The following is a 13,751-nucleotide window of genomic DNA, read 5'->3' as shown; positions in this document are numbered from 1 at the left end:
GTGGGTGCAGCATTAAAAGACCTGAAAATCCAGGTTGAGTGTAAATTGCCATGGGTGCCAGCTATCTATGTGGTTCCTAGGAGTTAAAAATGATTTGACCACACATAATCAAGCAAATAAAAATAAATATTTTTGTAAAAAAGAAAACACCTCTTCTGGGTCAGGAAGAAAGTTCCCCATTTGCATACTGAAGTGCATCAAATGGATTGGTTTATTAGAGTCAGCAGGAGGAGCTGCTGCTTTACTTTCCTTGTTGTCCCAGAGATTAAAAGGGGGCAGAGAAGATGTGGTAGGCCAGTGCCCCAATCAAGGTCTCCCCGCCTCTGGTTAGCTAAAGCCTAACTTTAACTAGCTTGATAAAAAATATTGTACTTTGCCCTTTCATTTTTCCAACTCATTTCAGACCTGGGTGGAGGATCCATGACTCTTCTTGGCTGGTGATAAGAAAAGGAAACAGTGCCCACACAGGATAAATTACTTTACACTCTTGCTGACTTATGTTCCTACTGAAACTTCCTTTCAAAGAATAGCGTGTCCCCGCCCAGCTGAAGACAATAATAGTATACTTAAAAAAAAACACCCTGTGCCATTCACCTCTGGATAATTAAAGTTCCTGCTTTTTTTTATATTTCCAAGGACTTGATTGTTTCAAGCATAAACAGCTTTTGTCCATGCACGCACACGCATATGCAGCGTGTGCACACCGAGAAGGAGAGTGAGTTTGTTATTTTGTCCTCTGTGGAGACACACTCTGTGCTTGGCATCTCTGCCATGGCCCTGGTGAGGTTCAAGGAGTTGGGGGAAGATGACCTCAACTTAGAAGAGGAGAACCTAGACAGCGTCAAGGCCTTGACAACAAAGTTGAAGCTACAGACACGGCGCCCATCTTACCTGGAGTGGAAGGCCCATGTGCAAAGTCCCTCCTGGAGAAATGGGCTGCGGGATGGAGCTCTGAAGACCCACCTGGAGAAGCAGGGTGAAGAGGCAGTAGGAGAGGAGGATCAGGCCCAGGGACCCTTGAAGTCTGTTTGTGGATTCCCCACCATTGGTATGGCCTTTGAATGGCTTCGGATGGAACTGGTAAGTAGTTTTTGGGGTCTCAGGATTACTTGGCCTAAAAGGGTCAGAAAATCAGATAGTTCTACCAGGAAGCTACATTTGGGGTAGTTATAATTAATGTCAATGAAATTTATTAGAAGACGGGGCAGCAAAATCCTGGTTTTTCAATCTCCAACCAGGACCATCTATACTATTCATCCCTTTAACTTAATCTCTGCTGCTTTTTTGGGCAGTGGGCTTCTGGAGAACATAGGCAGAGGAGAAAACCTGTTCAGGTCAGTATTTTTCAAGGACCACCACCAGTCAGGAGCTTTTTACAAGCTGTGTTTCTCTGCTTCTGCTCCAGCTGTAAGCGACAGGCTAAGAGTCGTGTCTGAGAAGGACCAACCTCTAGTTGAAGCCACAACAACAACATTGGACCGTGATGATGATGATGATGATGATGCCATGTCACAGGTGACATCATTGGCACACCTGGTCTCCTCTGATTATTAGAAGTGGGAAGTGTTTGGGAATGCTTTGAAACCTATTAAGTCCAACTTGGCGTTGGTGTCCTCACCTGGTACCCTCCTGCAAGTTGGGCCAAGTGGTTGGATATATACAACTGAAAACTTTCAGGAACAGAGGACAGATCCTAATACAACCACCATAAAGTGCTGTGCTTGAGATTGAGCCATTCTATGGTGACCGTGATAGATATATACATCATTTCTTTTAGTTTTGCTTCCAGCTTTTTGCCATCACAGTCCTAGCAAAGGGATGGCTTGCCATGTTGAAGAAAGTGTGTGCTTAACACTACATTAGAATCTCTGGCTGCTTGTAAATCATTAGTTGGCACCACCAACATCTCTTCTTCTGGCAGATCATATGGCCATTGTTGACTACAAAATTGCTAAATTTTGCCTAGCAACTCTGAGGACGTGGCAGCAAATATTACCCAACATTGCTGAGGTCTTTTAAAACGGTTAAATACGGTATTTTAAATCTTTTGTTGTTGTTGCTCCCTATTGAATCTTTGCTACTGTTGAATCTTACTTACTATGATGGATTTTGGATGCCTCTGCTGGTCAAGTAAACAAATGAATAAAGAAAAATAAACACATAAAGACCCAAATAAATCTTGGTTACCAACATATTTTATCAAATGTGGCAATATTCAGTGGGTAAGTAAATTGTAGTAATGTGAAACTCAGCAGTTGTAATCTGTATGTATGTAATCAGACTGCAGTCCCATATTTTAAGAAAAAGAAGAAGGGGAGCAAGGTATTTGAGCAATGGAGAGTCCATGGCCATCCTGGACATTTTCCCAGCAATTTTAGACTTTATTTAGACAGTTTATAAATTTCAGTTTATTACAGTTCTAGATCAATAGAAGCAGAGTGCTCTGTGAAGATAAATAGATTTAGAATGTAGAACATACCATAGAGTAACAAATTTGGAAGGGACTTTGGAGATCTTCTAGTCAAACCCGTTGTTCAAGTAGGAGACTATATCAGGGCTGGCAAACTCCTAGCCCACAGACCAGATGTGTCATGTGTTGGCCACATATCCAGGCCCGGTTTAGCGAAGGGGGGGGGGAAAGTCCTAATATGTTATGTTACACCGCTGTGATGATGTGAGTTTGACACCCCTGCCCTATATGATTCTGGACAAAGATAACTAGATAAATGGATAAAAAACAAAATAGTTTAAGGTAAAGTTAAAATATGTTTCTAAAACAACCTAACTAACATCTATGAATGAGATCTATGATGCAGTCTGTATTAAATTATAATGTAGACACTAACATTATATTCCATGTAACATCATTTAACATTCCCCAAAAATGATAACAGCTAGAATTTAGATGAATTACAGTTACCTTTGGCCAGCAAAAAATGAGCTCATCGAATCTTCCCTACTGCTGCACAAAACGTAGCTGTATGTGCTGCAATGAGGGATACTTCATCTATCATCAGCATTTGACATAGGCTGAACCTGGGCCAACCAGGTCTCTACTAATCATAGGTAGAGAGAATCTGGTTCAGAATCTACTCCATAGAAGGAACAATGAAGAAGAACATTTTCTGCAGTTTCCAAATCTTTGGAATCATAGGCACAAAGCAGTGGTGGGATTCAAAAATTTTTTACTACTGTTCTGTGGGAGTGGCTTGGTGGGTGTGGCAGGGGAAGGATACTGGAAAATCTCCATTCCCTCCACACTCCAGGGAAAGAATATTGCAAAATCCCCATTCCAGGGGAAGGATACAGTAAAATATCCATTCTCTCCCTACTCCTGGAGGAAGAATATTGCAAAATCCCCATTCCCTCTCCACTCCAGGGGAAGGATACTGCAAAATCCCCGTTTCTTCCCCACTCCAGGGGAAGGATACTGCAAAATCCCCATTTCCTCCCAATCAGCTGGGACTCAAGAGGCAGAGAATAGATGGGGTAGGGCCAGTCAGAGGTGGTATTTACTGATTCTCCAAACTACTCAAAATTTCTGCTACCGGTTCTCCAGAACTGGTCAGAAACTGCTGAATACCACCTCTGGCACAAAGCCTTTTAGCCAATGGTACTTTAAAAAAAAATACTATACAAGACTGCAGAGGGAAGAGCATGGCGTCAGGCAACAGAGAAAGCTTTCCAATGGCTGGGTGTTTCTCGTTATGTAAAGTAGCTGGCAGCAGTGACAAGATATCCGTTGTGAGCTGATCATATCCGTTGTGAGCTGGGACCTTTCCTGAAGTTGCAGCCCAGGAATCACTTTGTTGGAGCAGAGTCATCCTGTCTTAAAAAGTCAACTCTCCTTGGAGACTATACACCAGGGGTGCCCAAACCTGGTAACTTTAAGAGTTTAAGCAGAGCTGGCTGGAGAATTCTGGGAGTTGAAGCCTCCAAGTCTTAAAGTTGCCAAGTTTGAAGACCTCTGCTATACATCAACCCCTGGTGATTCAATGTATAGCTCTCAGTAATTTTCTGAACCTGCAGTCATGTATCTCAACCTTGCCAGCTTTCAGATGTGTCCCAGAATTCTAGGAGTTGAAGTCTTAAAGCGACCAAGTCTGGGAAACACAACTGCAATGAAAATGAAAGGGTGAATTTTGTCTTGAGAATTCTATTGCGCAAAGCAAAGTCTGCAGCTGAACTGGTGGGTGTTTATTACATTTGTGTTTGCTCTTCTGGGAACAGGTGTGTCTGCTGGGCCAGAAAAGTGAAGGTAGGAGCTGTAACAGTGCATGAAAACTCTCCCCTGCTTTTTTTTATGTGCATCATGAAACTTCAAGTTGTGAAACCCACCACGTTGGCATTTTTGGCCATAACCTTTGTGGGCCAAGCAGTTGTTCACCCTTCTGTGTGGAGATATTTTGTTAACTTCCTTCAAGAAACCAGGTTGTTACCTGTCCCTAGAGGCTATCTTGGTATCCCTTGGCTCTGTTTGGCTGCTTACTGGCCTATCTGCATTAAGCCTCATTGATTTTAAGCTACTAGATGGAGAGAAGTAAAACATATTTCTCTCTCCTTCCCTCTTTCTCTCCCTCTCTCTCTCATCTACCTACCTACTTATTCCCCCCCCTCTCTCATCTGTCTATTTATATAACTGCCCAACTCAATGCATAAATGACTCCAGGAGTCTCACAAAATTGTAAAAAATCCATCATGTACCCTGTTTCCCCAAAAATAAGACCTCCCCGAATAAAAAGCCCAATAGGGCTTTTGAGCGCATGTGTTAAAATAAGCCCTCCCAGAAAATATTGCAACACAGCATCAGCAGCCATGAGGTGACCACACTCACCGCCTCCTCCACCTCAAAAATAATACATTTTCCCGAAAATAATGGCCAAGTGCTTATTTTGGGAATGAAAAGAAAATGAGACCCTGTCTTATTTTCAGGGAAACACAGTAATAAAAATTCATAAAAACCCCAGTCTATCTCCCGTGGCAGCTGCAACATAATTAAATCAGCCATTTCATTGGTTCCATCTTTTTGTTTCAAATCAAATTATAAAGTTGATTAATGAACTGCAAGTTGTTTTAATTTGTTGAATCTACAGGGGTCCAATAGAAGCATAGTAATTTTTGTGCAACGACACCGTGTTGCAGCTGATGTCATTTGCCCTCCTTTGCAGTCCCAGCAACACCCTTGGATGTCTGCAGGGGAAGCAAGTGAGATCACATGGGTCGTGGGATTATCAGGCAATTTGTCAACTTAATATCAGTTGTAGAACTTGTTCATATGTGGGAGGGCATCACAATGTGTGTAATGTCACTGGCTTTCCCTTCTCCTCCTTCTAGAACTCTGTACTAGTATCCAGCCCAGATGTTAGAATTCTTTCTTCAGTGAAATGATGGATGTTAGATACTTCTTCCTTCGATTATAACCCATTCAGACCCGATTTTATGCAGTGGTTCTCATCCTACCTTAGGCATGAAAGCTGGGACTTTGAGCCAGTCACAATCACACTGTCACCATCCAGCCTACCTCACAGGGTTGTTGTTGTTGCAAAGAAAATAGGAGGAGGACAGATTATTATGTAAAATTGAATCTGGGTTGGTGTTGGGTTCTGCCATCAAAGGCTGGAGGGGGTGAGAAGGTGACAAATGGGCAATATGATTGGGTGTACGAAATGACAGGTGAGGAAGTCCAGAGAAGCCCACAACCAGAGGCACCAAGTCCATACACCCTGGGAAAGGAATGTGAATTGCCCACAACATTTCAGTGTTTTCATAACATTTTGGCGAGCTGCAATTGATGAAACGCAGACTGGACGCAGGGAGATCAGAGACAGGAATCTTTTCTGTATCTTTTTCATGCAAGGAAATCTTAGAGCAGTGATAGCTAACCTTTTTGGCACTGAGTGCTGAAACTGGAGCACCAGAACCTGGAAGAGAGCAGCTGGCTGGTGTGCAAGTGCATGGCAGCCAGCTGCTCTTTTGTGTTCCATCGTGCACATGCGCGCTGGACAACTGGTCTTGGCGCGAAGACTAGATGGCCAGCCTGCATGCGCATACTGGAACCCAAAAGATCAGCTGGCCACCACACACATGCATGCCAGACCAGCTGTCCGGTGCGCATGCATGTGACGGAACCCAGAAGAGCAGCTGGTGATGGCATTCGTGCCCATAGAGAAGGCTCTACGTGCTACCTCTGGCATGCATGCCATAGGTTTGCCATCATAGCCTTAGAGTTAGTCTGACATTACTGCAATCAACTTCCTTCAGTAAAAGAACCTTTTACTTCAACCTAATGGAGTCGAAAGTCTTTCTTTCCTAAGGGATCAGATTGAGGCAGGTCTGACAGTCAGTCACTGGGTCCAGAAGTTTATTCTTCCAAGCTTTTGGACTCATGCTGGAGCCCATCTCCAGGGAATTTCTCTCTACTGGAATATTTGCTTTGGGGTTTTCTGTGAGTTGTATTTGTTAGTTGATTGATATGTTGATGGCTGGCAATTTGGCTATTTCTACTTAGGAGTCTTCAGCTCCTAAATAGCTGACAACCTGGTGGTAAATCAGCACTCTTGTTAATTGACATGAGGTCTGTTTCCCAGACTTCAATCATTTCTCTGGCCATATTTGTACCTATTCGGCCAACAATCTTAGTAGCTGCGAAATTGAATGTATGTCCTTGTTCAGGACAATGAGAGGCTACCAATATTCAGGTTTCCTCATCTGACCGTTGCTTGTGTTCTTCCTATCTGGTAGTACGTTCCTCCCTGTCTGTCCTACATAGTCACAGAGGCAATCCATGCAGGAGATCCAGTACATTTGGTAGATTTGCCTTCATTCATGGGTATTATGTAAATTTGCTGTCTTATTTATAAAAAATAATAAAGGCAAGATAAAAATCAAAGAAATAAATACATTTGATGTCAGGCCAATCCTTTCTTCTTTCAGAGGAAGATGCAGGCTCTGGACAACCAGCTGGCACGGCAGCTGATAGGGCTGCGGGCCCAGATCCATCAGCTGAAAGTGGAGCAGGCTTGCCATCGTCACAAAGAGATGCTGGATGATGCCACCTTTGAACTGGAGGGCTGCGAGGAGGACTCAGACCTGCTCTGCAACATTCCCCCCAAGATGGCCTTCCTCTTGTCTACCCCTCTCAAGCACATTGGAGTCACCCGCATGAATATAAACTCCCGCCGCTTCTCCTTGTGCTGATGGACCTTCACCCTATTGCCTGCTTGCTTGGCGCTTGTGGCTGCTGGCAACCAGGGGGTATCTTGGCACCCATTGCATGCACCTATAGATTTTGCACCTATGTAGAGCAGTGGCTGATCTGCTCTGGGCTCACAAACATACCTGAACTGGCAATCTCAGGGAAGTGAGATGATAGACAAAACACATCCTAGTAGAAAGTAGAGAAATCTAGGGAACTGCCTGGGGCAGCTTTTCTTCGGGTGAAGCACCCCTCAGGGAAGGAAGCTTTGCTACTTAGAAAAAGGAGATGAAAAGCAGGGAGCAATATGGAGCAAGAAGGACAATGGGTATCCTTTTGGTGATTCAAGGCTTAAGAGGGTCTGGTGGAGAACAAACTCCAATCTACAGGTTCAGAGAAGGGCCAACCCAAAGTTGCCAGCAATGCATGCAAAAATGGAGCAGGGTTCACAAGCTGCATTTTGACCCTTTTGACCTCCCCTCCCTTAAGGTCTTCTATGCTGTGGCTCTCTGGACTGTCCTGTGGACCTGGCCAAGGACACAGGAGGGGCACATTATCATTGGTAATTTCACAAAGCTTATTAGTTAGTACCGATAGGAATCTTTAAGGCAGTTTAAATGTTTCTGTTGGTAATGAGGTCATACATTATTACCTAAAGAAAAAACACTTTTATCCAATTTTGAGTAATTTCTCCTTTGGGAAGCATTGCTGTAAAGGGTATTTCCTCTGTTCAGTGACTTTTCTGCCGACATGGTGCATGTGCACATCAACATACCACATTCTTCTTGGCCCTGCCCTTGCCAATTTTAACTGAGTGTGCAACCAGTGTGCTTGTGTTTACGTTAGCAAGCTTGGCACAATTAATAAAATACATGAAAAGAAACCCCAAAGATCATGATTCTGTTGCTCTTTGTGATCTCTGCTCAATTCCACTTTTCTTCCCTCGGCAATGTTCTTTATTAGCAATCTTTATTATGGTTTATTAACCAGCAGGAAGCAAATGTAACCATGTGGTAATTGTAACTCTGGATCAATGCTTTTCAACTTTAGATACATTAAAACATGTGGATATTAATGTCCATAATTCCCCAGCCAGTATGGATTAAACTTATTGGTTTAAAATAAATAAATAAAAAGAGTACATAGAAGAATTTCCAACTAAAAGGAATATTTGGAACAGAAAAGGCTAAGATTAACGAGTCACAATAACACAAGAGTCGTCTTAAAAATGACACCAAAAAATTCAGAGTGAAATCAATGATTTTTTTAAAAAAACATTTTTTTATTTTTAAACAAACAAGTACAGACAAACATAAAACATAAAAACATCTTCCAATTCCATACAGTGTGTCGATTGATTACAAAACTTTTTTGTACATTCTCACCATAGTCCTCACACTTTATATAGAATCTCGTATTGTCAATATGATATATATGTATAAAATTATTATTATACATTTATTGACTATAATTGTCATTGCTTCATTTTATGTGAGATATTCTACATTTTAGATAAATTTATATTATGACATTTCATTACATCATCCTAAATCCATCCAGTAATAATACATCTTATAAAATTCTTTGTCTAACCATTAATAAGTTAATAGTTATAGTCAAATAAATGATTAATAATGATAATATTGTATGCATATATATTAGATTGATAATATGAGATTTTATATAATGTGTGACGATTATGTGTGACGACTATGGAGAGGATGCATAAAAATTGATAACCAAAGATAAATAATTTTATAAAACAACGAAAAAAATGTTAAGGACTTCACTTATAAATCAGACAAACCCAGCAGGAATATATAATAATTAACTGGACCCACAGAAAACAAAGCACCAACTCCATCAAAAAGACTGAGACAAAAATCGGTCCAAAACTTAAAGTTGAGAACAAGCCACGTTTGGCTAACCATAAAGAATTGTGTTCAGCTGCTCTCAGTAATGATCGTAAAGATTATTTTATATGCATCCATACAAAACCAAGTTAAATTACCCATAATCTCAAGATTAATGTCCAAAAGGAGGAAATGCTTTGCAAGGTTGCCATTGGGCATTGTTCTTGTCACTAACCCAGACAGGAAAAGGTTCACGCAAGAGCAACCAAATTGATGAAATTGAAGTAGGCAAGTGAAAGAGAGGGGAGAGAGGCTTGGAACAACGTACGTGGTATGCAAAATATGGGAAAAGTCATTCTTCCTCCTTTTTCACAACATGCGTACTCCGTCAAAGTGAAACATCAGGAGATTCACCACTATCCAAAGGAAGAGCTTTTTTAAAATTCAAGGCAGAGTTAATTTATGCCATCAGATACGGAGACCATCCCTGGCGTATCCATAAGTAAAGAAGAATTGGGCCAATTCATGAAGAACCAGGCCATCCCATAGCTACTATCCTTAATCATGGCACCTCCTTGAAAGTGGTGGACTATTGTTAACACTGAGGAGCACAGAAAGAGGTTGCTTGATAGGCCAGGTGGGCCCTTGGATGGATCTGACCAGGAGTCCTCCTTTCAGAATGTCCACGAGGGCTATCAAAATAGGCATTTTTTTGAACTCTTGCTGCAAGGGCATCCCTGCTTTCTTCCTCCTTTTTATTTATTTATTACTGTACCATCAAATTTATATTGCTGCCCATCTTGGAGATGTGACTCTCGGTAGTGTAAAAAAAACAAAAAACAAATCTAAAATCTAAAGTTAAATCTTCGTTCCTTCGTTCCTTCTTTCGTTCGTTCCTTCTTTCGTTCATTCCTTCCTTCCTTCCTTCCTCCCTCCCTCCCTCCCTCCATCTTTCCCTCCATCCATCCTTCCTCCCTGTGTCCTTCCCTCCCTCTGTCTTTCCCTCCCTTCATCCTCCCTCCCTCTCTCCTTCCTCCCTGTTAGGTAAGCTCCCTGTTGGGAGAGCAAGTACATTCAGTGAAGCGTTGTGAGAGTTGTGTTGGAGAACACACAAACCATCAGAGATACTGCAGTTTAAATAGGCTTTTACTTTTGTGGAAATAGAGGTATCAGAGTCCATCAAACAGTTTAAGTCATACACGGATAAGACAGTCAGTCATCAATGTCTTTCAATTAAGGGATAATCCAAATAACATAGTCCAGTATCATACAATCAGTCTGGTACACAAAGCTTGCTAGCAGTTGCAAAACTTACAATAGCTCACGGCATTTTCTAACAGCTAGCTTCCAAAACACTCAGATCAGATCAGCCCAGCATCTAACGAACAGAGTGCTAACAGTCGTTCTGGCTCCCTCTTATGGCCGATTGAAGAAAACAGAAACCAATCACATTTTACAGTATGATTTAAAGAAACAGGTACAACATTGTTACATGATTTATATATTGCCAACCCAACCATTAGATTATATTCCTAACATTCTCCCCTTTGGGTAGGACAATATATAACTCTTACAATCTTAATCCGTATTTTTCGCAACAATATTTATGCTTTATATTACCTTGGGCCTTAGTGAAATGATCTGCGATGTTTTCAGACATACAATATTCCAGTGAAACTAATTTACTATTCACACTTTGCCGTACATTCAGATATCTTATATCAGTGTGTTTTGACCTAGTTTTTACAGCAATATTGGATGCCATCTGAATTGCTGCTTGATTGTGTTCATAAACAACAATAGGTTCTTGTACATCAATCCCCATATCCAGCAGGAGTTGTTTATAACAAATCAAATCTGTACATAATAATGACAGATATGAGAACTCAGCCTCCATAGTCGATAGACTTAAATGTTTTTGTCTAATAGACAACCATCCAATTAGTGCCTTTCTCAGGAATATAACAAACCCCAATGTTGATTTCTGTGTAGACACATCTGTAGCAAAACTTGCATCAGCATATGCTGTTAAACTCAGATCATCTCTAGGTTCTAAATATAATGCATAATGCATCGTTTGCTTAAGATATTTTAATATCCTCTTAGCAGCTTGCCAGTGCCTTTCAGCAGGTTCAGCATTAAACCTGGCTAATTGATTTACACTAAATGCTATATCAGGCCTTGACCAATTACTCAGATATGATAAACTACCAATTAATGATTGATAAATACCCTTATCAAACATAGAGCTTTTTACATCATCATGGCTAAATTCCAGTCCCATTGGAGTTTTTGCTGGTTTACACTGTTCCATCCTGAACATTCTGAGTAGCTGGTTTATCTTCTCAGTTTGTGAGATTTTGTATCCTCCCCTAGTTTTATCTATTTTTAAACCAAAATATTGCCTAATCTCACCTAGATGTTTTATACTGAACTTTGTCCTTAACAGTGTTATAATCCTCATAGCTTCTTGCTCAGTTTTAGTGATTAATGCTATGTCATCAGTGAACAATAACAACAATGAAATCACACCATTACTTTCTTTCTTAAACAAACATGGATCAGCAATGCCAGCTTTAAAACCTATCTTAGTTAACTCTTTAACCATACATTGGTTCCATTCATATCCTGATTGCTTCAAGCCATACAGGCTCTTTTTCAACCTCCAGCAATCGGTTTTATTATCAGTTTTAAATCCTGCAGGCTTCTGTAAATATATAGTATGTTGCAATGGTGTATGAAGATATGCTGTCTCTACATCTAAATGATTAATTATATATTCATTCTTAGCTGCCCACACTTATGCTGCACGTAACATTGTAGCCTTTAAAATAGACGCAAAGATCTCATCATAGTCATTTGCTACTGAGCAAACCCTTGTGCAACTAACCTGGCTTTATGGGTTACAGTCCCACCTACACTATTTTTAAGTTTGAAAATCCATTTACAATCAATGGCATGTTTACCTGGTGGTAACTTTACATTTTCATACACCTCTAACCTTTGCAATGATTTCAATTCCTTTTCCATTGCATCTTTTCAAGCTTTCTGTTCCTCATTTGGATATAGAGTTAATTCTTGGTAATTAGCAGGAACCTTACTTGCCTGACATGCTATAGATGCCTGATACCTGTCAGGTGGTCTAGTTACATGAGTAGAACATCTAGGTATTTCAGGACTCACCAGTGGACTCTCCTGTATAACCTGCTCTTGTTCTTCTGGTTCGTCATGTACTTCTTCCTTAATTTCTTTGATTACTGGTTTTCCTACCTCATCATTAGGGACTACTTGGGTGTCGATAATTACATCATCAGTTGTTTCTAATTTATTCCACCCCACTTGTTCTATAAACTTAGCACTAGTGCTACAGTGAACCTTAGCTGTGCCCTTCTCCCAAAACTTATGGTTAGCCTCATATCCTAATGTCGAGCTCTATGTTGCCCTTTCAGTCTCACTTGTGATGTAGGTAACTCAAATCTGGTTTTCTGCCATGCCACCTAGTGAATGGCAATTCACCGGTTGTTGTATTCACCACATTATTTAAAACATGGTTACTACACATCATAGCTTCACCCCACAGTGTTTCCGGAAAACCTGAATCAGCTATCATAGTTCGAGCCATGGCCTGTAATGTTTGCCCCCTTCGTTCTACAAATGAGTTATGTTGTGGCCTATAAGGAGCAGAACGTTTGTGCTCGATTCCAGCTGTTCTTAACATTGTTTGGAATTTATAGTTGGTAAACTCCGTCCCATTATCAGTAACTACAGTAATAACCTTTCATCTTTCTCTCCGCAAACCTCAGCCAATTAAAAAATACTGAAATGTTTCTGTTTTGTTTTTCATTAAGTAACAGAAATCGTATCGGGAATAATGATCCATGATACTCAAAACATAACAGGCACCTCCCAAACTGGATTTCAAAGGTCCTATTAAATCAGCAAAAATAACCTCCAGAGGTTCCTTTGTTTTAAAACCATTCAGTCTGTTTGCAGGAGTAACTTTGCTTTTCTCCTGATTGCAAACATTTACCGCATTGTTTTAGTTTTACTCCTCCTGCCAACTTAACAGTTCGTTGCAGCATCTTAAAATTAATGTGCCCCATGTGTCTATGTAGTAAATGTATGCATTCGTCATGGGGTTTAACATTATGATAAGCTGTGTTAGCCATCTGGCCATACGATATAACATATAAACCGTTTTTTAAAGTAGCAGTAACCCTGTTACCCTCCTTTTCAATAATACAGATATCTCCCCTAAAGGTTACCACATAGTCAATGTTAACCAGAGCCCTAACTGATAGTAAGTTGAATTTCAGGTTAGGTACATATAACATTGGTAACTTCTTTAGAAATGAACAACATGCATTACCTTCACCAGATGCCTTCACCTTCCAACCATTTGCCAAAAACACATTTCCTTGCTCGTGGTCATTTTTACAAACCTTTTTCTATCTCTAGCAATGCACTGTGATGCTCTACTATCAACAACCCACAAATTATGATTTATAGGTGCATTGCTAGACATAGCCAAAGTAGACATAGCTAAGTTGAGATTAGCATTTTTTCTAGCGCTTCTGGCATTCTGTTGTTTTGCCTTTTTACAGAACATAGCTATATGTCCCTTAGCCCCACAAGAATAACATTTTCGAACTGTATAGACAGTAGAATGCGACTGCTCATGTTGTGGTGGTTTTTCTCTCAGT

At 40.6% G+C, this 13,751-nt stretch overlaps 1 protein-coding gene across 1 annotated transcript; it reads left to right on the top strand.

The window, feature by feature from the left end:
- The first annotated feature begins 591 nt into the window (after window positions 1–591).
- Window positions 592–8,290, top strand: FAM167B (family with sequence similarity 167 member B). Its single transcript, XM_014058388.2, has 2 exons — window positions 592–1,080; window positions 6,934–8,290. The coding sequence occupies exons 1-2, from the start codon at window positions 688–690 to the stop codon at window positions 7,195–7,197; spliced, it is 657 nt and encodes a 218-aa protein (XP_013913863.2). The 5' UTR covers window positions 592–687; the 3' UTR covers window positions 7,198–8,290.
- The last annotated feature ends 5,461 nt before the right edge of the window (window positions 8,291–13,751 follow it).

Source organism: Thamnophis sirtalis, unplaced genomic scaffold (genome assembly GCF_051295495.1).
Source record: "Thamnophis sirtalis isolate CommonGarterSnake01/CBP01778 unplaced genomic scaffold, rThaSir2_p1.2 scaffold_13, whole genome shotgun sequence".
NCBI lineage: Eukaryota > Metazoa > Chordata > Lepidosauria > Squamata > Natricidae > Thamnophis > Thamnophis sirtalis.
This window is presented reverse-complemented; position numbering and strand designations above follow the sequence as displayed.

Coding starts and splice junctions, on each gene's coding strand:
- FAM167B (XM_014058388.2), top strand. CDS start 688: ATGCAGCGTGTGCACACCGAGAAGGAGAGTGAGTTTGTTATTTTGTCC. Junction 1,081..6,933: donor AATGGCTTCGGATGGAACTG/GTAAGTAGTTTT, acceptor TTCTTCTTTCAG/AGGAAGATGCAGGCTCTGGA.